Source organism: Crocodylus siamensis, chromosome 1, assembly GCF_052110815.1.
Source record: "Crocodylus siamensis isolate JL-2025a chromosome 1, ASM5211081v1, whole genome shotgun sequence".
In the NCBI taxonomy this organism is placed as follows: Eukaryota; Metazoa; Chordata; order Crocodylia; family Crocodylidae; genus Crocodylus; species Crocodylus siamensis.
The window spans coordinates 342,432,689-342,460,387 of record NC_143395.1 but is presented as its reverse complement, the minus strand read 5'-3'; the positions used below and the strand labels follow the sequence as shown (position 1 = coordinate 342,460,387).

General features: G+C 40.7%; 1 protein-coding gene across 9 annotated transcripts in view; it reads right to left on the bottom strand.

Annotated features, from left to right (window-relative positions):
- Nucleotides 1-7,332: 7,332 nt before the first annotated feature.
- Nucleotides 7,333-27,699, bottom strand: part of KLF12 (KLF transcription factor 12) — a 373,566-nt gene continuing 353,199 nt past the window's right edge. For 8 of the 9 annotated variants that reach the window (XM_090024336.1, XM_090024327.1, XM_090024318.1 and 5 more), the window contains one exon: nt 7,333-7,974. In XM_090024336.1, the coding sequence (XP_089880462.1) occupies nt 7,793-7,974 (182 nt within the window). In that variant the 3' untranslated portion in view covers nt 7,333-7,792. Of the gene's footprint in view, nt 7,975-10,840; nt 10,897-27,699 lie in introns of all 9 variants that reach the window. The other variant, XM_090024346.1, reaches the window with a different exon arrangement.

The following is a 27,699-nucleotide window of genomic DNA, read 5'->3' as shown; positions in this document are numbered from 1 at the left end:
CATTTCCTGGTGTTCTTCTAGGATTCCCAGCATAGGCTAAGTTCTTTTATGTGCTTAATGCCCCAGATTAAGTTCAGGATGACTGAGTAAATATATGCATATCGCAATGTGATTATTTGCACTGATGTTTAATATGCTTAACCATAATTTGATACTAAACTAATGGCCATTAAATATGATTAATTGACACCTGCTAACATCAACAGCAGTTTATGCACACACAGGCCTGCATTTTCAAAAGTACCTGTATTTTTTCTGTTGACAAGCTATTTTGTGCACATAAAATCCTGCGTGCAAACCAGACACATTTTTACCCTTCCTGGAGCAAACCCAAATGTGGAGCGTTGCATGCGCAAATAGTGTTATGGGCAAACTGCAGCTAAATTAGAAACTCCTTTGAAAATTGCTATATCTTGTTTTGTTGAAACACAGAAAGCAGTATTCTATCATACTTTGTAGGGATATTAGGGGAGCCTATTTAAATTTGGATTATCTGTAGATTTATTTTAAGAAACAGAAAAAACCCATGAGAAATGATATCACCATGATATTTGAAAAATTCAATTCTTTCAGTTTTCTGTCAGAAACCTAGCAAGTTGAAAAAAAAAGAACCTCCCTCCTCACCTTGGGTTATAGGTAATCAATATAAACGTAATAGTCTATTATACAGTTCTGAAGGCCAGTTAATTGGTAAGGTTCTTCAACCTGAAAAAAAGCTTTCTCTAGTTCCCGGGGTGTAGGTTGTAGCTGTGCTAGTCTAAAGACATAGGCAGACAAGGTTCTTTGGGTAAATCTGATATCTTTTATTAGACCCACTCAAATTTGAATGGGTCTAATAAAAGATATCAGATTTACCCAAAGAACCTTGTCTGCTGTTTTCTAGTTCAGTTTGCAAGTATCAGTCTTGCCTCTGGCTTCTTATTAAAAAATGCTCTAGGCTTCCACCCACATATCAGAAAAAGGAAAAAAGAAGACCAACCCCTTCCCCCCAGCGTGACCATTTTTTGTCCACTGTTGAAATATTTCAACCAGTTTTCTGGTGATTCTAAACATGTCAAAAAAGAGTCGTTATGCAAGGGGTCAAAATGGGAGTCATAAGAAATGCACGAAATCTAAATTTCAAGAGTTCAAAGTCAATGGAGAAAGTCTTCAAAGGTATTTGCATTGCAGAACAATACATCATATTGTTTTTTTTCTAGAAACAGTGGCTAGGGTAACAGTGAAGCTTATTGCTGTTTTCCAGATTAATACACTAGAGAATACCCTGAATGCCTGGATGACTCACAGGCAAATCAGATTTAACTTAAGTGGGGAACCCCCAACACATTGCTTAGCAATGACCTTCACTTATTCCCACTTAGAACTGACAAACAAATGAGTCACTTGTAAATTAAGATTCAGTTTTTTTCCCCCCAATGTGAACGACTATATCAGAGAAAATGACAAAAACTCTAGCACAATATCTTGGAAAGTGAAACGATAAATGGCACTTTGTGTTTGGTTCTATGTTGCATTACTGTAGTCCAAGTGTAATTCTATTTTTTGTCTTATTGATAACAGAATCCTATAAGGACTGAATTGAAGTTATTGCTGTGTAAAAGTATAGGAACATCCCAACAGGTTCTAATGGTTATGAGCAGGCACTTTCAGTTTCTGTTTCTTTTTCATGGATTTTATGTTATCCTTTTTGCAATCATATGTGCATTCTAATGCCAGAACAAACCATCCAATAGCACTTTGTTTTGCAGACACGCAACTTTTTTTAAAAGACTAAATTCCCCTGGAATCAGCAAAAAGTTACCACCTGCTTTAGCTCTGCAAAGTTTTGATCAAAATATATTTTAGCTGGGGGAATATAAGAACAAATTAAATTAAATGAATCTGTTGCTACTGTATCTGTAGTACACTTCAGTCATCGCACACAGAGAAAATCCTTTATAGTAGTTTTGTTCTATTTTCTTCAGATTAAGGCATTTTGAGTTTTGACTAATTCAGTTCCCAAGGACTCAAAATGACTTTACTGCATCTGACACCACTATTAATAAACCAGGATGAGTGGCCACTCCATTTTGCACAGACAGAACATGCTCTAACAAAACGGAACAGTTTCGTTCCTTACAAGGCATTATCTGAGCAGGTTTTTTTGGATGAAAACTAAAAGATTTGTTTTTAAAATGTACTTCATTTAAACTATTTACAACCTGTGAAAAATTGTGAGTTTGAAAATACTTTCCCACTATCACATATATTACAGAATATTTAAACCGTTACAAGTACAGTAAAATACCTTTGTTCTATTTTGTTTTTAAAGATGCAGTATCCTTATAGTTGGTTTCATACTAAAAATTGAATTACTACTGAAATTGATTAGATTTTTACATATTTAACAGTACCAATGGGCATGATTTGCTAAGCATACATTGCACAGTTACTATTACTCTATAATGAAACTGTGAAAATATAACAGTTTTAAATTTTTTTATGTACATCTTCATTATAAAACACAGGCAAAGGCATGATACAGTAATACACGTTGGTTTCTTAATAATGTGATAATTTCTTTTACAATATAATAATTTCCAATTCCAATTCTCTGTATTATTAAATCATTGTTAAATTTTTGTGTCTGGGCACACATGTGATGAGGCATATCAACACGTGTAAATGTACGTATGCAGGTATGTATATATGAGCATGTCAGAGTGGGGAGGAATAGCTGAGTGGTAGCTAACTCTGTGGAAGACACACTCTACTAATTGACCTCTTTCAAAAAAAACCCCCAAATAACAAAAAGTTAATGGGATATTAATAGTAGCAAATATATTCACATTTTGAGGCACCCACTCTCAATAAAGCAGCAGAAGAATATTTCCATTAAAGAGCATTTATTATCAGAAGATATGTTTATAAATGACAACTAGGGGTACATTTTCAATGCAGCTAATAGAAAATGAGCCTTATGGCTGTTGTTATTCTCATTTCTACTCCTAGGAGGTGGCCCAGCTATTTGTCCAAGATCCACAAAGTGAATTTACCCCAAATTCCAATATCACTGATACCATTTTAATACTGTTAATTTTGTTAAACATTATTTGAGCTAAGAATCTTTTATATACATGTTAGTCTAAATCTATTTAACTGTGTAAGTATAATAAATAAAGTATAGAATAAGGAGTACTGCATCTTCATCCCCTGTATAAACTGCTACGACAATGCGCTGATTTCAAAGTGCTGCATCATATGGGTGTTTAAAAAAATCTTTATTTCAAATAAAACATCTGCTCATTATATTTTCATATACTGTTTTCTACTGGGCCTTTCTGACCAGACCAACATCCTTGTAAAGTCACTTGAAGTCTGGTGCTTCACAGCATTAGCTGCACATCTAAGCTGCAATGCCTACAGTTAACTTCCTATCTCCCGTTTATTCAAATTTAAGAGCATAAATCTTTGCTTCACTGAAAGAATGGGATGGTGCCTATTTGTATTTTTCAGCTGTTTATGTGAGTCATATCTGTGCTATATAAAGATGAGACCACATACTTCTGCCTGCTGGTTACAATGCAATCTTTCCACATAGAAAAATCTGTGGTTATATTCATAATGCAAAGGTTATTAAGGGAAATACTGGAGGGATTCTCAGTTCTTTGCATAATTCTGAAAGGTTGCAGGTAGGTCTGTATCAAAGCCATTGACCTGAGATCACTCCTAAAAACTGTGTAAGCAGGGGCCTAGATCTGAACACTATGGGCTAGCTTTTTCTCTTTACAAAATAACTTCTTAAATGGTTTCAGAAGAACAAAAGAGCATTAAAGAAAATGACCTAACTTAACATACTGGGCTGAATTCTAAGCATTCATACACCTGAAGCTCTTCAGTAACTTCAGTGGTGCCTGCAAGTCCAACAGTAGACTGTAGTTATCAGTGGCTATGTACACACATTCAAATGATTTAGTAGAATTCTCCCGTGTTCATTTTCCTAGTAGAAAATGTATCCCAACAGAATTTTTAATGCTGAGGCCCTGAAGAGGAGAGACCTTGCAGTGTGGATGCTGCTCAGCCAAGGGCCCCTGTGCACACATCTCAGCATGCTCTGCAGGCTCCCTCAGTCTGCCCAGAGACAGATGGTAGAAATGCATAAGGCAGCCCTAACTGACTGCCCCAAACTGCTCTGGCTCAGCCCATGTATGCCTGCAGCACAATGAAGGGATTGTGAAAGAGGCATATTCTGCTCTCTGCTTGGCTGGAGCAGTAAAATCCAGTCCAAGTGACACACAGTCTCCTGGGGAGGAGGGAAGGACAGAAGCAAAGCACCCTGAGACGCTGAAGGACCTTGCTGTGGCTTCTCTCAGAAAGGAATGTAAACAGGCATTTGCTTTCCCAGGAGAAACCCTCCTGGGGTGATTTAACCCTGATTGTTCCTGGGTTACTTTTCTCTCAGAGTAACCAGTTTTGCTCTGGGAGAAAAATCCTGAACATGTGTACTGGGAAGGCAGTGACTCTCCCAGTAGAAACCAAATGTCTGTACATGGCCTGTATATGCTGTCTAAATGCAATAATAACATGAAAAGCTCTTTCAGTGTGTGCTGTAAACATTGAGCCTAAGTATTCTCTCTGAGGACTGTTTCAAAGGGGATTGTCAGAAATCTTCAGTATATAACTCTTTGTCTCTGACTGATAAGTTTTATACATGTGTGTCTTCTTTGATTTTAATGGTTTTACCCTTGTTTTAAACTGGTAGAGTAGAACCAGATCCTCTTTCCAATATTTGCTGCAGTATTTCTAATATATAAATGTGTAGGCAACTGGATGAGAGAAAAGATGAAAGCCCTCACTGCCGTTCCTGAAACTTACCCAGACTTTCCCAACTGTCTTCTTTTGGTGAAGTAAACTTAAAAATGGAAAATGCTGTAATTTGTAAAGGGGATGCTGTAGGCATCAAGTAAAATGAGCCCAGAGTAAATTCTGCATTTTTATGCTTTGTTACTAAGACCCGACTAATTTCCCATTATAATATTCTTGAGTATTAAAGACAATCTCATACTTTAATTTGTGCTTGTATGCTTTTAGATTTTCAGATGACTGGTGTCTTTAAAAGGACAATTGTGATTTCTATACAGGTAATTCCCACAAATAATGTGCAAACCCTACGGATGACATCTGATCTTTAAATGAGAACTGTTGCTAAAATCTCAGTTTTGCAGCTGGATGACATCACAACAGCTCAATCCACAGAAGTGTGTCCCAAACTGTGGGATATGTCCCGCTTTGGGTGTGAAAGGTTCCAGGGTGAGTATGTGCAAATTACATTGCCAACTGGCAGTATCCTTCTGCTTCAACCACTTTCACACCTTCCTACTTCAGCTGCCATCACCCCTTCCCCTGCCATTGACTACTACTGGTAAAGGAAATGGGTGGTGGGGGAAATCTGTAGTGGCTGCTGAGGAAGTGGGGCATGACTGTAATGCCTGATTTGACTATGGTACAGCACAAGCTCACCAGATTTGGTAAATGCAACCTTATGGAAACCTCTTAGCTTGTGATGTAGGATATAGCTTTTACTCTCAATATTATCTGCACTGCTTGTTATGAGAAAGCTAGGTACTAAAATGTTGTTTTTGTCATGGATTTTGGTGACCTTCCTGATATAAGAATAGGACAAGGGAATGAGAAGTGAAAGAGGCAGTTAGACACTGGTAGTAAATACTTTTCCTTGGTTGTGGAGTTTGCCACTCAGTTGGGAAGCTGGTGTTTTAACACGCCTGCAGTCCTTGATTTAAAGGGCTGTTCAACTGTTCCCTACCAGGGGAACATTTAAAAATGTGTTTAGGGATGATCAAATTGTGGGCCTGCTGGGTATTTATATAAAAGCGTCTCCATAAATAATCGTCTTCCATTAACTGTCATTGTTTTAGTGTTTGCAATCACAGCTTATCCAGTGTTTGCTAGCTTTTCTTAAAAATAATTTTGGTTTAGAATCCCCTTAACATGACACCCTGAACCAGAAGTTAATTCAGATTGGGCAAACATTTAAAAATGAACATGTGGCATTGTGAGTTTAATCTGTACAGTTCCTGGAACTGAGTATTCATAATTAAATGTATTGCAAAAGCTCTTTACGTATATAACTTTTCTCTCTAAACTATAAAAAGTCACCAAATACAAAATCTCACCAATCCTCTTGTAACATTTAGCTGAATAAGCAGATCCTTATGAAGAAGGAGGAAAAATACTTTTCCATTTTAAAGAAAAACTGTTGGCTAAGAATTCCTCCGTTGACCATATAATTTAACTAATACCAATTGGTTCACAATTATTGGGCTGGATGGGAATGATAAGCAATCTGCTTTCATTTAAACAAAGGAGGTTTGGGTTGAAAATCTCTGCAGAGGTAGGCACTGGAGCCCGTAGGAACAGCTGTTTATGTTGCACTGAAGGGCAAGCTCATGCCTCTTTATTTTCTACCTCCAAAGGAGGAAACTAGTACACTACAGATCATCTTCTTGATGGCACATCCTCTCTGTTTATCCATCCATTGACCCATCAGCAATAAAGGCTTACCCACTCTTGTATCTAAAACACCTTTTCAACCACAAAGCAGCTGTTATATTAGACAGAAATTGATATATTTAACTGCGGTACCTGGCAGATCAAAAATATCAAAAAGACTAACATAAGCTGTCAACACAAGAGATCTAATGTCTTATTTTTGTACAGCCCCCTTAGTGGTATGAAGGTTGAGTTTTGCAAGACTCCAGTATGTTATTGTCTTGAAAGCCATTTTATTCATTATTGCTTTTCTCTGCCATTGTAATGCTTCTATGTTTTGTTTCATTTGTACATTCGATTGTATTTTGTGGACAGTTATGCCACGGTGCCAGCATGTATAAATTTGTTTCACTAATTCCTTAATAAAACACTAGGATATAGGACAGGTGGATTCCTGTGACAGAAAACTGCACTTTGAAAACAGAAAAGGTAAGCAGGCTCTTTTTATACAAACCAGAAAATAGTACTAAACAAGTCTATAGTAGAGCACAGTTACTTATATTGTACTTGACCTGAAATGCTGCTGCACCCATTTGTTTTACAGACCACAAAAAAAGAGAAAAACAAGGAAAGGAAAGGAAAGGAAAGGAAAGGAAAGGAAAGGAAAGGAAATGTTTGGTGTCTTTCCGGGCATAATGACAAACTGTAGTAAAATATTTAAATGCCACCATCATTATTGCAAAAGTCTGCTTAAGTGCCCCTTCACTTCAGACAGTGGAACCTCTCCAACACAATCTTCTTGTCTACTCTCAAGCTGCTGTTCTGTAGCAGAGATGAGGTGTATTTTCTATACGGATTAGGCAGTACTCAAAGAAGGGGGAAAGGATGGGATAATAATGAAGTCTTGCTCTCATCATCGGTTTGTGGTATCTGATCTTCAAACCAGCAGTAATTCTCAAGGATAAAATGTCCAACAGCTGAGAAAATGTACAGGCTATAAACATTATTCAAGGACACAGCATGGAAAATAATGCCCATTCTTGCAGCATTTAGCTTGCTATCTCCCAGGATACTGTGATGACATTTGTGGGGGAGGTAGGCGGGTAGCCATGCTGGGGATGGGAATGGGTTTTAATTTCAGATGGAAAGGAGAAGAGTGGCACTTCTTTTCCTGCTTTTTTTTTTTAATTATTCTGGACATCTTGGAATGCCCTTTGTAACACTGTAGAAGGGGATTCAGCCCTGCTGAATTCATTGTAGTTAAGAGACCCAGCTCTTATATTCTGTTGACAAGTAGCACTTCTCAAACCAGCATGTGCCTCCGGCGATGTAGCGCCAAGTGATCTGATCGGGAAAAGCTGCGGTCACAGTCTGCACACTTGAATGGCTTCACTCCTGTGTGTTTGCGGTAATGCCTCGTCAGTTCATCTGAGCGAGCAAACTTCCAGGTGCAACCTTCCCAGGTACATTTGTATGGTTTTTCACCTGGGATAGACAAAAAAAAGAAAGGAATAGGTTGTGACTTTCTACTGTGTTGTTCACAGTTAGTCCACATTCCCTGGTTTCTCCCAACTTCCCCCTACCCAGGGGTATTTTCAAGTGAAATTAGAAAACTGACCTTTTCTGATTCTGCTGAATAGAAGAAAAGGCTTTTTTTGCATCCAGATTTTTCAGTCCTATGGTATTTACATGACTAAAAGTATCAACAGGATTAAGGTGATGACACTGATCTTACCTTGTTGTGAGGATTATTAGTTAATGTTTGTGAACCAATCCCAGGACAAAGACTATCATGTAAGCATTATCTTTTTTTGTAATGCATGTATAGTACAAACTATCACTTTTGTTAGTTTGCACTACGTCATTCCACACTTGCTCCCAAAATGGAAGACATTTTTCAGCAACCATGCTAAAGTGACTTTAGCAACTGGTAGAGGGAAGTCTCACATAAGAAAGGCTTCAGCATCTTTGCACACAGTGTAACAGGACATTTGCTAGCACTTTGCTAAGTTCCATAACCTAGAATTATGAAAAAAACTTTAGAAGGTCAATCTGCGATCCCTTTTTCTTCTTGACTGTGCAGGTTCATTTCCAATGAGATGTATTTTTCACACGTAAGTTAACAGACTTAGAGTGTGATTTTCAAGAATGACCAGTCTTAGGTTTAGTACTGCTTCCACTGAAGCCGACAGTAAAACTCCAGTTTATTTAGAGGGGAGCACTGCTAGATCAACCCCACCTGGTCTGGAAACTCCCAGCATTGGTTTTATTTTTTTTACTGTAAGAAGGTAAAATATACTGTGTTCTACCAGTTCTCTGTAACACAGTGCAACACCAGTAAAACATTTCAAAACATTTGGATTTTACGTATTTACAAACATTTTTATCTGACGAAACCTCATTCCCACAACCCTTTTTAAACCTGAATTTCCCTGGTTTCATCATCATATGAGCACACCTTGGGGACGTCTTAGTTCCAGAACCCTAGCACATACTGAAAACTGAAGAAGGAAGGCAATCTGAGCTATTTTTGTGTACATATTCCAGCAGTGAGCCACATTTGAATTTTTTAAATTACTGGGGACAGGGCAGCTCCATTTCCTAAACCAGCCAGTCACAGCAGGACTATGAGCTCGAAACCATTTTGAGAACAATCATTCCTTCATAAGCAGGGATCCTGGTTTTCTCTAATTTAAAAAATCCCCAATCTTTGCTTTAAAAAAGTAACCTAAACTCCACATTTTTCCATGATCAAAATGAAACATCACTATATATATTGTGAGAAACAAATAAGAAGTATATGGAGTGGCAAAACAAATATATAGTGTATATATAATGAAAAACAAATATATATAGTGGTATTTCTTTTTGATCATGGAAAAAATGTGAAGTTTAGGTTATTTTTAAAAATGGAAACTAGGGGATTCATAAGGCACCTTTATCCCTCATGTGTCTATTGATGTTTTGTTCAGATTTTGGTCTTGGGAATCCTGAACAGGTTGCAGAATACTACTTCAGTTATGACGAATTGGTACCACATGGGTGCATCTACATGAGATGTTTACTGCACAGTTGCCTAATTAGCTCCGCAGTAAACATCTCAGTGTCTCCATGTGCATCCCTATTAGGGTGCATGAAACTAATAAACTGAAGAGTTTTTTCATGTGCAGCACTGCACACATAGAGACTGACCCAGCTGGGACAATAATTAATGTGGGCGCTGCCTGCTGGCTAGCCCCACAAAGAAGCACCCTCATGCCCCAGCCAGCCCCTCCACAGCACACTGAGCCTGGTTGGAGCAGCCCTGGGTTGGTAGGCTGAGCCCCCAAGACCTTTGTCATTGGGGACTGCTGTGACCTAGCTCAGTGTGCTGTAGTCTGGGTGCACGTACTGATGCAGACACAGCAGCAATAAGCTTCAGAGCAATAAGATCTGGACCTGCTTTGAGCAGGGGGTCAACTAGATAACCTCCTGAGGTCCCTTCCAACCCTAATTTTCTATGATTTTATCTTTCTTATTCCTGCATGTTAATAGGCACAGGTAGGTGTGCCCCACTTGACTTCCTCTAGTATACCAGCAGGCCATCAAAATACAATATCACTGAGTCTGTGGTTCAACTACCACTATGCTTCTTATTTGTTTCTCAGTCTTGTCCAGTAATGGTGTAGCTTCTTGTGTGTAAATGAGAGAACGAGGGTGTGTGTGCATGTGTGTGGCCCTCAGAAATGCTGTAATTACAGTTGGAGTTCTGCAAGAGTTTCTTCCAGCAGCAGAACCACTGGAAAAAGGATTCTGATTTTTTAAAATGAAGTTTAAGTATGAAAGTGCTTCGTGTTTTTGATCTAGTTAGGTGGAAAGCAGCTGAAAAAAATCTTAGAGACAGATAATAAGTGGTCATCACTGCCCTTGTCCTTCAAGTAAGCACCTACACTGGGCCTGGGGTAGCACAGGTGCTAAGGCACACAGCTAACCACCCCAGAGATTGCAAGTTTGAGTCCATAGCAGAAGTGCTCATGGCACAGCCTGTCAGAGTCCCATGAACTGGCAAATTCTGCTAAATACCTTGCCACAAGGACACAAAAAAGGAAAGTACAGCAACTCACAAGCAATGTCTCTTCAGAAGTAAACATATACTTTGTTGTGCAAGTTATAATTTCAAAGGGGAAACCCCTCCCCAACTTTTCCCAGTTTAAAAAAATTGTAACCAAGCCTCAGGATTGACATTTCCAGCACACAACGTTATAAAGAATTCATATGCTGCACAGACACACTGGTATAGTTATCAGTAACATTTGAGCTAACTGAGGTTATATCTTGTGCATACCATCTGGGGTATACTGAGAATACATACCAGCCAGGACTCTAAAACTTGTGCTGCTGATGTCAGATGGTGAAATACAACAGTTGCTGTAAAGAAAATCCAGTATTCTGGTTTTAGAAGTGACAAGCTGGATTTGTAAAGACCACAACACAGAGCTGGAAGCAACAGTGAAGACTGGAACTTTGTCTGTCTGTGATTCTCAAATGCACGCAAAATGCTGAATAGTATTTATTGTCCTCTGGATGTTGATGGCATCGGGCTCATGGAATTCTGCAGCTGACATGAGCTGTACGAGCATGAGCTAAATGGCAGATGGCTGACTACGTGTTCTTGCCAATGACAAAGTGCTACAAAATGTACTCAGATTTACCACGGAATAGTTTAACATGCTCTTGCCACAAACAGTTGGTGTGGAGTGCTATACAAAAGTAGCAATATTCCATCTGACTTGGCAGGCTTATGCTAACAGTCTCATCATGTCATATAAATGATTTCTAAGTAGAGCATGTGTTACTCCATCCCTATGCTCCCATCTTCAACATACTGTAAATTGTTTTTCATTCAGATTATCAGAAACGGGTTTTATTCGTTTCTTTGGTTGTAAAGGCTTCCCAAATCAAGTAGGGATACCGTTACTCTAACTATAGTATACCACTAAGGTTTGGATGCTTATCTGAATCATATCCACATCAGGCAATATTTTGGGAAGGCCTTTCCTTTCCCAGCACACAACTCTCCTACGAAAATGGCCATGACTCATTTTTTTCCTTGTAAGAGGTATAACAGGAAGGTTAGGGGGCCTAGCCTTCCATTAGTCCCTCCCATAAAGTCATAATAAAGCAGGTACATGGAAAATGTGGAAGGAGATGGATCTGTGATACACAACAGGAGTCCTCCAACTTCTGCCACCAGCCTCTCACCACCCAGAGTCCTGCTTGCCCAGTTCCTAAAGAGTTTGTGAAGTAACTTGGGCTAATCACATTCTTTCTTACACAACACAAAAAAAATCTGTTGCTTGTTCAAACCAACCAGAGATCCTACATTACTTTCAGTGAAGTGCATGAGCATGATACAAGATTAGACAAACAGATAGGACAGGCAGACAAGAACGAAATGAAAGACACTTTTAAAATGTACATACTCACAACATAAAATAAAAAGCTTAGCTTCAGTAAGGACAAAAGTCTATCTTTTCCTGATTATGTAGATATTATTGTATTAGCTGCTGCCATTATTATTATAACATCACAATCAAGAACACTGTTGATGGGTTATACAAAAAACAGAATAAAACTTGGAAAAAGTTCAAGAGGGACCCTAAGGGCAGGGAATGAGAATCCAATGTCATGATATGAGAGCATGGAAAATGAAGGAGAGAGAGAGGACAAAATAGCAGGGGAGATTTAGAAAACAGAAGTAAATTTCTGCAGAAAGAGGAAGGATCATGCAGCAAGGAAGAAAAGCAAAAGTAGAGGATGAAAAATTAAGGAAAAAAAATCTAAGACAGTCAGCTGATTCAATGTTTTGACTCCAAGACGGTTTAGGATTTAGAAAAAAATATAACACACTTTCAAATATCTTCCTAGACCTGACCCCTAACTTCCTGCTTTATATTTGGGAACCCTAGTTTTTGCCCTCATAACTGATAAGTAAGAAATATAAATAAAAAGGAAGGTGTCACAGTGACAGCATACTTTAAGTCCTGAAGTGATGTTCTGCAGCATGAATACTGCACACTACAGGAAATTTATATGGAATATATAAGAATTGCTTCAAAGCCTTAAGAGGGTCCAAAACAAATGATGCACTGGGAGAACACGGTTCAAATCAGTACTAGGCTTGTCTACATAACACGCTTACTGCAGAGCTGCCCAATTAGCAGTGATTCTGGTTTTCTCTGATAAAAAAAATCCCCAACTTTCGGTTTTAAAAAGTAACCCAAAACCCACATTTTTTCATGATTAAAATGAAACACCACCAGTGTGTGGGTGTGTGTGTGTGTGTGTATGTGGTGTTTCATTTTAATCACGGAAAAGTTTAATTTCACGGTCAGGGTGGCTAGGATCTGGAACCAAGTTCCAAGCCAAGTGGTGTTGGCTCCTACCCTGGAGGTCTTTAGGAGGAGGCTAGAAGAACACCTTGCTGGGGTCGTTTGACCCCAGTACTCTTTCCTGCCATGGCAGGGGGTCAGACTCGATGATCTGCTCAGGTCCCTTCCGACCCTACAACTATGAAACTATTAATCAGAGAAAACCAGGATCCCTGATAATTAGCTCTGCAGTGAAGTCTCCACATCTACACGTCACAGTAAACTCATAAATGCTGCCGTAGATTAGTACTTGTAAATACAAGAACTATCCTGTGACAACATTATTTACTGTGAAGCAATGCAAGTTTAGATGGTAATGGGGCTAGCTGGGGCATGAGAGTACTTCAGTGACGGGGCTGCCTGCTGGCCAGCCCCACACTGAAACACCCTTGTGCCCCAGACAGCCCCTCCGCAGCACGTTGAGCCAGGCTGGAGTAGCCCTGAGCTGACAGGCTGACCCCCTGGACATTGTGCCAACTGGTGCGGCTCCAACCTGGCTCAACATGCTGTGCTTCCAGATGCACGTGAAGATATGGCGCCCGGAGCAATAAACTCCGGCATGATATGTGCTGGAGTTTATTGCTCTGTGCTAACAGCACATGTAGATGCACCCGCTGTTGATCGTCTTATACAAAATATCAATTCTGCTATTGTTTGAAAAGGTGAATTAAGATATTTTTGAAGTTTCAGGTATGACTCAATACCAAAGTGGAACTAGTCATTTTTACCATCTATTTATAATGCAGTGTTTTTAAATATATTTTCAAAACATTGTGAGTTGAGTCTAGGTGCTACAGACCAAGCTACTTTAATTATTGTTATTAACTCATTTCCCTACTCCACCCACCTTCCCCTCAGAACAAAACATTAAAAAAAGTACATAACTGTCAGCATGTGCGTAAGTGCCATTACTGTAAGATAAGCATGTAATATTGCTGGGGAAAGGCCACAATTGCTTTCCAGAATGTAGGTTCTACCCTTTCTGTTGCTTAGGTGACTCTGTGCTGTTATTCAATATTCTTTCTTAGATGTTTTCTGGTCTATCAGTTCTTTTCTGTCTAATCTGATTACTTTTATGAGATCAATTAACCAAGAAAACTGCTCTCTCACTTGGTTACTCCAACATTCACCGACACTCATATATGTGATTGGGATTTTTTTATACTTTATAAACAGGGTACAGGGCCATGTACTGCAGGTGAGAAGCAGGCCCAATTTCTATGTCATGAGAACTTCACTGTGCAACGTTAGTATGATGCCCCTTTGGCCAACTGGAACTGCCACAAGGGATGCAAGATACTTCAAAAGGAGGGGGCAAGAAATTCTTTAATAGGCAACTGTGGAATAACATGGCCCTCAGGGGATTTTTTTTCGGAACTTCAGGCCATCAGTAGTTGACTCATGTGCTTTAGTGGAAAGGTTTTATTATTGTAATTAAGGATATTCTACTTACTAGCTGAAGTTTCTAACCTCTTTTTTGCATCTTATGAATATCTTGAAATTGGTAATATCCTGTGGCAACAAGTTCCATAGAATATTCCCATTATGGGGAAAGATAAAACCCTCAAAAATCAAATGTTAAGCATGTTGCCTTCAGTGTAACTGAATTTCCTTTGATCTTTTGCTCGGTGGCAGGATATGCAGGCATGCATGAATAAACTTCTGTATTTTAGCTATTTTTCCATGTACAGCTTTCATGCCCCATCTTTTTTGTTTTCTCTTTAAGCTAAAGAGTCCTAATCTGTTTCATTTTCTGTTTGCATGGTAATCTTATCATAACTTCAGTCAGTATCAATCCCTTTCTGTGGACCCTTCCTAGATTAGTAGCCTAGTTTGGAATACTAATAATACTGTATATTAAAAATAAGTCAGACCAAGCACTACAAAATATGCAACAGGGAGTAGTCTTCATTGGCAGGGAGACAGGCTGTGTCAGCTATAGCAGGTGTTTTTTATCTTTTTGCCTTGCATGACTGTGAAATAGCCAATTCTTTTGGTAAGGAAAATAACAAGAACACATGATAAGTGAGCCCAAATTCTAATTCTTTGCAAACCGCACCTGTAATTGTTTTCAAACTGGAAGCCAAACCTTTTCCTGGGATTTTTTCCATTTTTAACATTAGAGAGGCATTGGTTAAAAAAAAAAAGATATAGCCCTGGCAGCAGGGACCAGAACTCAGATCTCCTAGGAGAGTGCTCCTCGCTTGTTTTTTTTGTGGCTTCAGGAATCTTCTGCCCTTGTTGTTCCACTGGTTCAGCTTCCAGTGATTTATGTGTCTAAATTCCAACCAAGTGTCTTTAGATGTTTATGAAATTTATTTGGATCTGGTCTTACACACACAAATGTAGTGGCAGAACCTGTGCTTGCCCAGTCTGTTATTATCATGGTATTTGCCTAGTTTATCACTGTTACTAAAATCATACCTTGAATCTTTATGCAGTTCTTACTAAGATAATTTCACTAATATTAGTGAGAGCATTCTCTGAGTAAAACCAGAATAAAGATCTAGCCCTTAACCAGCTGAAGGAAAAAAAATATAGTCCTGAAAAAATGCACCTGTACAATTTTGCTGATGTGATTAGTCTTATTGGAGTGAAGGGATCAACTGGTTATGCATGATTATGTCTCCCTCCTCCATGAGAAAGCCTTATAGTTAGTTGCTGGTGTTTAGGAAGTTATTGTGATAGTACATTCTTACATAAAATGTGTGTAATACTTCTATCATTTGGCTGTAGCAAGTAGCTCAACATGAAATTAATCCTGAGTACATTTCACATCAAACCCATAGTAATTTTGCTGTAGGGCTGGGAGTCACCAATTGCCAGCTACAAGAGATGACTAATTAGGTTTTGAGTTTCTGCCCAAAAATATGAAGTGGTTGTGCATATTTTGATAAGGAAACTGCCATCTCATAATAGACTCTTGCATAGTCCCAAAGAAAGACGACACATTTTAGGCACTGGTTAAGGCTAAACCAAAGAATTTCATGTGAAGAACTTTATAAAAAATAGTGTAAATATATTTTAAAGTTTTTAATTAGACACCACAAGCACTTCCATCTTCAAAATGCTTTATATATCTATATTTGGAAAGTATTAAAGATTTACAACAAATAAGTAAAATAAGTACTATTATCTTTATTTTGCAGGTAGGGAGACAGAGAACTTAGGGACCGGATTGAATGCCACCTATGAAGTGTCATATTAATGTCATCTCGGTCATCATACCTGTAGCATTAAGTCACAAAAAAGCTGTGAGGGAAAGAGGATACCACACACCTTTTGCATTAACTGTCTTCTGGAAGTTGAGCTGGTGGAATAGAATTGCACTTTAGTTCATAAGTCCATTTATACACCTAATGGGTCGAACAGAATCTGTCTGTAGAAGGGAGTGATGGTAGAAAATACAAATTATGGCTTAAGATAGGGAGAGGCAACCTATGGCCTCTGGGCTGAATCCAGGCCACAAAGCCATTCTATCTGGCTTGTGCAGCCAGGGCTTCTGATACATTTGGCAGTTGGGGGCTTTAGCAGTGTTTTGGTGGGGCAGGTTTCACCTACAAAGTGGTTAGGTGGTGAGGGGCAGCAGAAGGTGTCAGGCAGCCAGGTCAGAAAGGCCTGGACCAAACTTGACCATCCTGGACCAAACCTGACAACTTCAGGCTGATGCTCCTGAAGGGTGATCCCTGGCTTATGGAATTTCTGACTCCCTGCACTGAAATCTCAAGACCTGACTCGCACTCCCTAAACACATTAAAATATCATTGCAGCACTTTATTTCAATACATTTCCAGCAAATGTTTCAAAGACAACTCCGGAATCTATGTTCTCACTTGCTCTGAGAGACTGACTCACTGTATTTCTTCGGTTAAATTACAGTTTGACTTTTGTGTCTCTGTCCTGGTAAAATTTGCAAATACAGGATCTTTCTGGGAAAAATTCACATCAGTTGAGCAAGTCTGGAAAATAACTTGAGTAGAAGCATAGTCTACAGGTGGGCGTATGAGCTCAGGGTTCTCACGCTGACTTACTGTATGCCCTTGGCCTGGTCAGTAGAATACTGTTTCTCTGTGCGAAAGCTAGAGATAAAGCAATTTTCCCAATTCAAAATAATTATAAACCTCACATTTCATGTCAGACAGAATTTCACCATGCTTTTTCAGTTTTGTAATGCTATTATTTACATGTTCTATTACTAATAACAAGTCAAATCATTTTTTCATGTTTTCCCTTGTGTTTGCATTTTCTCTTACCATATTTTCCCTTGTGTATGCTACACTATACTGGCTTACAGATTGGACCTTGCTTCTTGTCATATCCACTTTGCCCTATTCACTTCATAATTACTACCTGTTTAGACTCCTGACATTTCCTTTTCACGCTCCTGTTTTTGTGCTTTCTTTCACACTGCCTCTATTCAGCCAATGGCCTCCTTATCCTATCTATATTCTTACCACACTTTAATTGAAATCCTTCCTAAAACCTTCTTCTGCTATTCACACAAAAGATGTGTCATAATAATTCTGAGATTAATTTTGAATAACAACTCAATAAGTGTTATAATTTCATAGTTGGTAGGGCCTGAAGGGACCTGAGCAGATCATCAAGTCTGACCCCCTGCCATGGCAGGAAAGAGTACTGGGGTCAAACGACCCCAGCTAGGTGATTATCTGGCCACCTTTTGAAGACCCCTAGAGTACGAGTGAGCACCACTTCCCCTGGAAGTTGGTTCCAGATCCTAGCCGCCCTGACTGTGAAGTAGGGTGGCTAGGATATCTTGATATCTTGCCTGAATCTACTCTCCATGAACTTATGGCCATTATTCCTTGTTACTCCCAGTAGTGCTTGGGGAAACAGGGACTCTCCCATTGCCTCCTGGTCTCCCTTGGCCAGTTTATAGATGGCCACCAGATCCCCTCTCAGCTTTCTCTTGTGGAGGCTGAACAGGTTCAGGTCTCGTAGCCTCTCCTCATAGGGCCTGCCTTGCTGCTCCCTGATCATGGGAGTGGCCCTCCTCTGGACCCTCTCCATGTTGTCCACATCCCTCCTGAAGTGTGGTGCCCAGAACTGGATGCAGTACTCCAACTGTGGCCTGAATGTCATATAGAGGGGGCAATCACCTCCATGGATCTGCTCATGATGCATCTGTGGATGCATGACAAAGTGTGGTTAGCCTTACTGACTTGCATCCCCACATTGGTGGCCCATGTTCATCTTGGAGTCTATAATGACTCCAAGATCCTTCTCTGCCTCTGATTTTGTGACCTGGTCATAGAAGGCCACCAGGTTGGTCTGACAGGACCTGCCTCTAATGAACCCATGTTCGCTGCCCATAAGCATACACTCCCCTGCTCGCCCGTCGCAGGTGTGCACCTGGATATTTTTCTCAAAGAGCTTCCCCAGGACCAAGGTAAGACTAACAGGCCTATAATTTCATGGGTCCTCCCCTCCCTTTTTTGAAAATGGGGACCACATTGGCCTTTTTCCAGTCCTCTGGCACCTTTCCAGAGCACCACGAGTGCTTGTAAAGCTGTGCCAGGGGTCCCACAATGACCTCTGCTAATTCCCTCAGCGCTTTGGGGTGGAGATCATCAGGGCTTGCTGATTTGAACATGTCCAGTCCCACCACAAGTTCCCTGACTAGGTCCTTTCTGACCCTGGGCCTGGCTGTGCCTCCCCTGGGACCATCAGGGATCCCAGTAGGGCGGATGACCTGGTCTCTGCTCAGAAAAATGGAGGCAAAAATATTGTTAAATAGGTTAGCTTTGTCATCTGGTGAGACCACCAGATTTCCTAGCTTGTCCTGCAGAGGCCCCACGTTACCCGGAACCTTAGGGTAAAGCGTGTTAGGGTGAAGTTACACATTACACTTAGACCATACTAAATCTGTAGAATATAAAGCAATGTTAAATTTAGAGCATGCTGTGAACAGTTAAGGGTTAAGGGTTAATACTGTTTCTCATCTGCACAGCTCTGACTTGCCACTAGAGGGATGTAGAGGAGCAGCATGGCTAGGAGCCAGGACACCTGGCTCTTCCCTGCTTCGGGGGTGGGTACGGGCTTGTAGGAGTGCATTGGGGGATGCTGGAAGATTGCAAATTGCTTGTTTTATTTCCACGGAGCAGACACAAGTTACCTTAACATGACCTGGAGTTAACCCTCACCTGAAATCGTGTGGCTTTGAGACATTCAAAGGTCACTTAGTATGAGTTAACAATCTTTAGCCTGCAGACACTTGCATTTTAAGTGTTCCTAATATGGCCGAAGTGTAATGTGCAACTTATCCTTAGACCGCTGACAGACATTAAAAAGAAGGTGCAATGGGATTTGACATGCAATCCCAACAGTCACATTTCCTACCATGCCACATGTATATATGCGTGGGATTGAGTATCAGATACCATCATGCCATATTGCTGACATTAAGTTAATTTTCATTCCCATGGCTGGGAGTCCCATCAGTTGATCAAAGCTCCCAGCCGTGCAGGCATGGCGTGCACTCCTCCTGATGAAAACTCCAATCAGCAGATAGACGCCCTAACCATGGGAGGCATGGTGTGCCCCAATGGCTGAGAGCTCTGATCAGCTGACTGGGCTCTCAGCCACAAGTGGTCTCCGCAGCTGGGAGCTCCAATCACTGATATCAGCTGTTTGGGGCTCCCAGCCAAGGGAGCTCACTGCACTCTCCCAGCTGGGAGCCCTAATCAGCTGACCAGTGTTCCCAGTCTCCTCACACACGGGCATGTGATCTGGAGGGTGGGAGCACTTGGCCACATGCTCAGTTAAATGTGTGACAGGAACCAGCAACAAAGTTATTACACATATTTTGTGAAACAATATTTTTGCTTATTCCTGATTAGTCCTTATTTTGTCATGCCATTAACTGAATGAATGTGTTGCCAGGTGACTACTTTAAGAAGTGATTAACCAGTTACTCATGTCTTAAGTGTAATGTGTCAGAGGCTTTAGACTCACCTCTATATTTCTTATAGGTTCTGTATCAAGGGAATGAAAAGGAAATACACAAAATCACTGCTTTACTCTCATGCTCACACGTTTCTCAGCCATGGGTAAAAATTATGTTGACTGGCCAATATAATGCCCTGAGATAGGCAGATAGAATCAACTTTTGGGGCGGGGAGTCTTTATTTTCAGAGGTATGAACAGTGCCTAACAAATCATTGCTCCTAAGCTGTAAAACCTAATATGTGCAATTATTTATTATCAAATGAAATACAGCAATAAGAAATTGATGTAACAAAGGTTTTTAAGTGCTGTAGACACAAATACAGCTATAAAGGAGAACTTGTTTTGACTGCCACTAACTGAAGTCTTGTAAACTTAAAGGGCCTGATTCTGTACTATTCTGGGTGTGTCTATATGAGACATTTACTGTGGACTTGCCTAATTAGCTTCAAAGCAAGTCTCAGCCTTTACACGTGCAGCCCTACTAGGCCACAGTAAACTAATAAATGCCACTGTAGGTCAACACAAGTACTATCCTACAGCAGCTGGTTGGGGCATGAAGGTGCTTCAGATCAGGGGCTGTCTGCCAGCTAGCTCTGCACTGCAGCACCCTCATGCCCCAGCTAGCCCTTCCAAATGATAAGCCAGGTCGGAGCAGCCCCGGATGAAATAGCTAGGTGAAAGCAGGACCTTCCTGGCCCCCTGCCAGCTGGGGCTGCTCTAACCAGGTTCAATGTGCTGCAGACCCAGGTACATGTGTGAACACTGCAGCCAGAAGCAATAAACTCTGGCAAACAGCACCAGAGTTCATTCAGTTGAGTTAATTTCACGTGTAGACATGCCTTCTCATTCTGATTTTGCACTGACTCATATGGGAGCTAGATCAGGCTGTGATTCCCAAAACCTACAGAAAGATTGAAACAGTTAAAGCAAAGCACAAACTCATTTTCCTTTGTGACAATTTTACCACCTTTTATTTGACCTATTTGTTCCAATTTATAAGTGATGAGGTCTTTATGTGGGTGCCAGTGGGAGAGGGCAATCAGTCTCCAGACCAACTCTCACCAACAACCCTGGGGCCTGGCAAAATTTAGATTCCTTTGATACTTTCCTATTTCTCTCTAAAGTCAGGCTTCCCAAAATAGGGTGGGAGAGGGAAGGCAACAGCTTTGCATCCCTTACACTGTACTAAAGGCAGCAGCAAAGTATTGCAGCTGTGCAATTGGGAGGTCTAGGTGGTATTTTTTTCATTTTCAGATGCTCTCCCTTCATATGGCTGTGACTAGAAGGAACCACAAATGAAGCAGCATTTCCTGTATTACTTGATTATGCCATCATTACTCATACTGAATAGTCCACAAACAGCCAAATGTCTTTGTAAAACTAATCATGGACTAAGTTATTAGTATAAAACTAACAGAGCCTTCTATTGAATTAGCATCAAACACAGTCCTAATTACAGTGAGCAGTCCCACTCGATTCAGCAGGGTGGCTCATAGCTTTGGCACTGGAGTCAGTAGTGTTCATAGGTCCAAGCTGGCAAATTGATAAATTACATAAATTAATTCTTGAGCCTTGGTGGGGTCTTGGTGCCTAGCCAGGGACCAGGACTCCACTGTGCTAGGTGCTGTACAAACACAGAACAATGGTAGCATTCCTCCCTTAAAATACTTAAATCTAAGTAAATGATTTGGATCAGGCATTTGAGCTCTTTCTTAGTACAAAGTAAATGTGGAGTTACTCATTGTTTATCACTACAAATTCCAGAATAAATCCATGAAAGCTGTCACAAAAAGCAATCAACTACATAGATAGATCAATAAATATATAAATAAATAAAATGAGAACTGATTAACAGGGATCCTAGTTTTCTCTGATAAAAAATCCCCAATTTTTGTATTAAAAAAAGTAACCCAAAATCCACATTTTTCTGTGATTAAAATGTAATACCACTAATATATAGATATGTATTAGGGAATCTCTGCTGATTAAGAACTCATGTTTAGAAAAAAAGAGGAAATTGGATGTATCTACACATTAAATTAATGTAACACAATAAACTCCAGTGCATATTGCACTGGAGTTTATTGCTCCTGGGCACTACATTTCACGTGGACCCAGGACTGCAGCATGTTGAGCTGGATCACAGCAGTCTTGGCTGGCAGGAGGCCCCGGGGGCTGGTTTGATCCAGTTCATCATACTGCTGAGGGGCTGGTGGGGGCACGAGGGTGCTCTAGTGCAGGGCTAGCCAGAAGGCAGCCCCTGCACTGAAGCACCCTCGTGCCCCAGCCAGGATTTACATGTACGTTGCTGTGCACTAAAGAACATCACCACATGACAGTATTTGTGTTTACAAGTACTAAACTATGGCAGTGTTAATTAGTTTACTGTGGCCTACTAGGGCTGAACATGTAGATGCTGACACTATACTATGGAACTAATTAGACAACTCCGCATTAAAAGTCTCATGTAGGTGCGCCCACTGAGAGGACAATGCAAATCAATGCAGCTAAGCAGCTAAGCTACTTCATAAGAAATTTCTATCTTGTATGATAAAGTGGCCCAAAATGGAAAAAAAAATCAAGCCAGAAGTGTTTGGTACAGTTGGCAGAAATATTTCCACTGAAATACAAAAAGAAACTAAATGAAACAAACAAACCAAAAAGTACCTGATTTGTTTCTGAGATTTTATTTTTACTTATCAAAAAGTCCAACTTCCTTGTCAGGTTTTTTCCTTTTTCGCCACCAAAGGGAAACATGTGGAAGGGAAGGGACTAGGAAATAATGAAAAGTTAATATTGGCTATTGATTTTTTTACTTGAAAAAAGTTTAAAACACGGGTATAAGGGTTGACCAGTTGTTTTTTTATGAAGAACTGTGCTCCTAGTGGTCTCAAATGTTCTGTATGGGGTCGCAAAATGTGGACTTTCTATTTATTTTTTCAAAGAAGTCCTACCTGTATTTGCTAAAACTACATTGTGCATTCACAATCATCCCTGAATAAAACATTGTGTATTGGGGCACAGTCCCAGAAGCAGCCCAGGAAAGGAGATGAAATATGCTCCTTCCTGCTCTTGTATTGTTCTCTGAAGCAGTATCAGTTTCTGCCCCATGCTACCCCCCCATTTTTCGGCTAAGCTTCCTTATATTGGTTGGTTTGTCAGTGGGGTGGAGATTGGAGCCAGAGAGATTAAACCGAGAAGCAAGTGAACAGACATTCGTTTTTGATTCAGCAGCCACATGCTTGAGGTGGCTCAGGCCAGAAACTGGCCTGCCAGCCACTGCCAAAGGGAAGGGACTGAAGCTCTAAGGCTCTCAAGGCTCTTCCTTGGTTTCCTGATCCAGTGGAGAGGGTATGGCCAGGCCCCAGCCCTGGTTAGCAAGTTGAAGGGTGGGAGTTCAAATCCTCTCCCCTGGCCCACAGGGGAACCCAGCCCGGATCTGTCTGGGCAGAAGGGTAGTGCCTGCCAGGCTTCTCCCCACTTCCTTCTTCCCCTACCCCACTCGAGGCTGCCAAGCTGAGGAGGTGTGGGTGGGGAAAAAGGTAGTGGCACTGAATTCATAAAAGCTTGAACAAGCTGCGTCCAGACTGTGGAATAAGCTCCCTCCAGAGGTGGTGCAATTGCCTACCCTAGAAATCTTCAAGAGGAGACAAGACAGTCACCTTGCTGGGGTCACCTGACCCCAGTTAGCTTTCTTGCTTGGTGCAAGGGGCTGGACCTGATGATCTTCCAAGGTCCCTTCCGGCCTTACAATCTATGATTCTAAGAATAGTCTTTTCTCTGAAGCAAGCATGTATTGAACACAGCAATTTGCAACCTCAACCACATAACAAAGAACAACCAAAAATCTTCGCCTAAGCTAAGATACAGCCCAGTAAAACACAGTGAGAGCACACACAACTTTAGTTTAACTTAAAATGTTATACTAAAAATAGGACAAGAGAAAGCCTCACATAAGTCTTATGTAATCCTGAAGGCAGAGTGTCTCCTTACAGCCAGGTATTCAGCAGGTGATTCATCTCATGGAATCAGCAGGTGGTTTAGGTGTTGGACTGGAGATCCCAGTGCTCACAGGTGGAAGGGGATCAGTCCCACCAGCCCTGGTCCCCCAGCCTCTTCCCCCTACCCCATGGCCTGGGGAAGCTGAGGGGAATTACACCCCTTTTCCCCTTTCCCTCTTCTTATCAGCTGCTTGCCTCAGTCTTTGCCAGAGGTGGGAGGAGTTGGAGTCTACTGGTCTCCTGCCATTTTATAATGTAAATGTAGTTCTCTTTCTTTGGTCACACCAGCCCAAACAGTCCCCCTCAGGCTGTTGCATACCTGTGCTCTACGCCTTGCTCAAACAGAAAGCAAGGGTTGTGAGCAGCACACTAAGCTGGGGAAGGGGGAATTAAAGTCCCTCCAAGATCCCAGGTCCCAGCCAGGGTTTGCCGGGGCACAGTCCTTCTAAGGTTGTTGCCCCCCCTACCCCACCCCATGCCCCCACCTTTGTCGCTCCAGCAGGAAAAAGTCTGGCAGGGGCTGCCCCCTGCCTGCCCACCCGGGCAGAGCCAGCAGTGTACCCCAGGGGGTTTTCCACCCCCACCCCCTTGTCAGCCAGCCCTCACTGCTCTGGCTAGGAAGCAGATGGATGGGGCCAGCCCTGCTCTCTGGAGAAGACAGCACAGCCCAGCCCAGGGTTGCAAAGCATGGTGGGATGCTGGGGGACAGTGACTTAAGTTGAACCAGGAAGGGGTCTGAGACAGAAGTTTCATAAACTGATTTGACCTAAACTAGTTAAGTCTGATACGACATTCAACCAGGTTTATCTTAGAACAGTTTCAGCCATTTTGAAATTGGCTTATGTACACTGAACGTCTGTTCTGTTACAGGTTTAAACTAGTTTCTGATCACTTAAACCAGTTTATGTGTAACTTCTGAACCTAGTCCATGAAGGAACATATGCATCCAATATCTGTTTCCACTCCTGCCCCTGACAGTCCCAAAGCTAAGGTCAGGTTAGTACCAGTTTGCACAGTGTGTCCCAGACTACACACTGGTCCAAGGACCTTATATGAACTGTTCTTCTGGAAGGTAAAAAAATATTAAGCGATAAATGCTTTTACTCCACATAATGAAATCATCAGTATTCCCTCATGCCACAAATAGACAAAACACATATGCACCCCATATTTACAAAGTCAAGGGGCATTATTGCAAATATGTTTCATAACAGCCTGGAGGCCAAGAGCAATTACAGACAAAATTAGATTAATTTTCCTACATCTTTTCCCAACAAATGTTTTGGAATAACAATATGGGCACTCTTCCATGTCGGCACTGTATCAGACATACAATGCAGAGAAATCACTCCCTGTGTATAAGGTGAATTTAGAGCTTACGAAAGGCACCAGAGTAATTAGATCATTTAACTCTCCAGATAGTGGCTCTCAGCTGAAAACTGGATATTCAAGTTTTCTGTATTGAATACACCTATCCATGAGTAACTGGACTCTGAGAAGCACCTCACAACACCCAGGGCACTATGTAGCTAATAAAGGCAGATCATTTTAGAAACCATCTCTCTTGGTAGAACTGGCAAGGTGTCTACCAATTCCACAGGCTATCTGATACTTTATCTTTTAAATATTATGAACCCTAATAGAAATAGGACCAGGCCCTAAAAGCTCAGTTGTAGTATAATAATTTGGTTATCTTCCAAGCTCCAGTAGCCTGCACCAGGAACCTGGCAGCCTGGAAGCAGGGACTTAACTCTACTGTTTGCCGAGACTGGCACAAATTTTTAAACACTAAATGAAAATATTTCTTAAAAAATAAAAGTGATGACCAAAACCAGTATAACATTCTACTTTATTTAACGGTAAATACATTTTAAATAGACTTGGTGTGTGTACATTTTTACTTTGCAATTCTTTAACTTTGTAGGTGTATTTGAAAGACATGGAGCTTGAGGAATGGAACTAAGGAAATATGTAGGACATGACAGAGAAATTCGAGTTTTTGGTGGGAGTGAGCAAGAGTTGTTCATTTTAAAATAGCTTGAAAGTCTCCAAAGCTAAAACTAAATCCACAGATTATCTAAAGAATGATGCTCTCTCTTCATATTTGTGTAAAGAAGAGATTAAAGACCAGTACATATATTTCTGTAATGTAAAGCCTGCAAAAGGCAGTAAACAATTGTAGAAAAACAACAGGCAATGAATGGAGTTTTAAACCCTATGAAGCAAAAATAACTTTTTGGTGCCTCTAGTTTTAAGAAACTGCTCTGAAAAGCTGAAAGGAACATTTGAACAAAGACTAATGACAGGAGCCCTTTCATATTAAAATAATATATGGAGAAAAGTGAGTGAGAGGAATGCAAAGTTTGAAAAAGCACAGACTAAACAAAATACCCATGTACTCACTAGCCCTCTCTCTGCTGGGGTGGTGTCTCAAACCAGTTAAAAAGGAACCTTTTTTTTTAAAATTTTATTTTTTACAGGAAATACTTGTGTTTTCTCAGGTACACAGCTGCATTTCTGAAATGTTTAGTATCTCCAAGTAACACTGGTGAAGAAGTCCTGACACAGACAAATGGGCTTCATTATGGCTGTTGCTAAAGGTATTTGCTTTCATATCTGAGGCAATAACATACACACTGGTTAATCCCTTAAATTAAGAAACCTCATTATTATACTATTATTGAAAAACTTTGAGGAATTTGTCAATGTAAACTTTATATCAGGGAAACTGCCCCTTTGTGTATGATGCAGGGATCCTGGTTTTCTCTGATAAAAAAAAAATCCCCAATTTTCAAATTAAAAACATAACCCAAAATTCACATTTTTCCGTGATCAAAGTGAAACACCACTATAAATATATTAGTGGCATTTCAGTTTAATCATGGAAAAATATGGATTCGGGGGTACTTTTTTAAAGCTGAAAAGTGGGGATTTTTTTTAAATTAGAGAAAACCAGGATCCCTGATGATATTATTACCTTAAAAACAGGTAAATATAATGAATGGAGTGTGAAACTAACATTTTGGGCTCTGTAGCCCACACCCTTTGCAGACAAACCACATATCTCTCTGGCCGTCACTCTAATTTCTCCATCAGTGAGGGAGGTGGAGAACTGTGGTCACAAGATGTCCTTTGATATACCAGGTACCTAAGGAATCATAGAACAATTCAGCTCCCTAAGCTATTGGCACCTCAGTGAGCCTTGTTACTGTTGGTACCTCAGTGTACAGCTATACTCTAACTTTATTTTTGGACTACTGTCCTATAGATTCAAATAAGTGAGAATTTTTGGCATCTAGTACTTAGACACCTCTCATGTACACAGATCTTCTGCTCAGGAGCAAACAGATTCTTTCCTGTCCACCCAAATCTGGTAATCAGTCTACCAGGTCCCAGGGGCAAGGATGGTAGAATTTTTTCCTTTCTTCTGTAGCTTGGAACCTAGGCTCCAGGCAGATGCGCAAGTAAAAGTGCAATGTGATCTGATGTGGGATGCCCACTATTGTGTTTCCTGCCTTGACTATCTTGGAGTCATAGTCGAAGCAAAAATGAATATGAGTTGCCAATGTGACGAGGTAATAAGTAAGGCTAACTGCACTCTCTTGCATTAGTAGGTGCATCACGAGCAGGTCTAGGGAGGTGATTCTTCCGCTCTATGTGGCCAGTTGTGGGTGCCACACTTCAAGAGGATACAAACAAACAAACCTCCCTGCAAGACTTTAGTCCGGCTTGAGAGAGATACCAATCCACCAATGGTTAGTGCTGACCTGGTGAAGGGGCACTTGGAGGGGTTGGACGCATTTAAGTTGGCAAGCCCCAATGATCTTCAC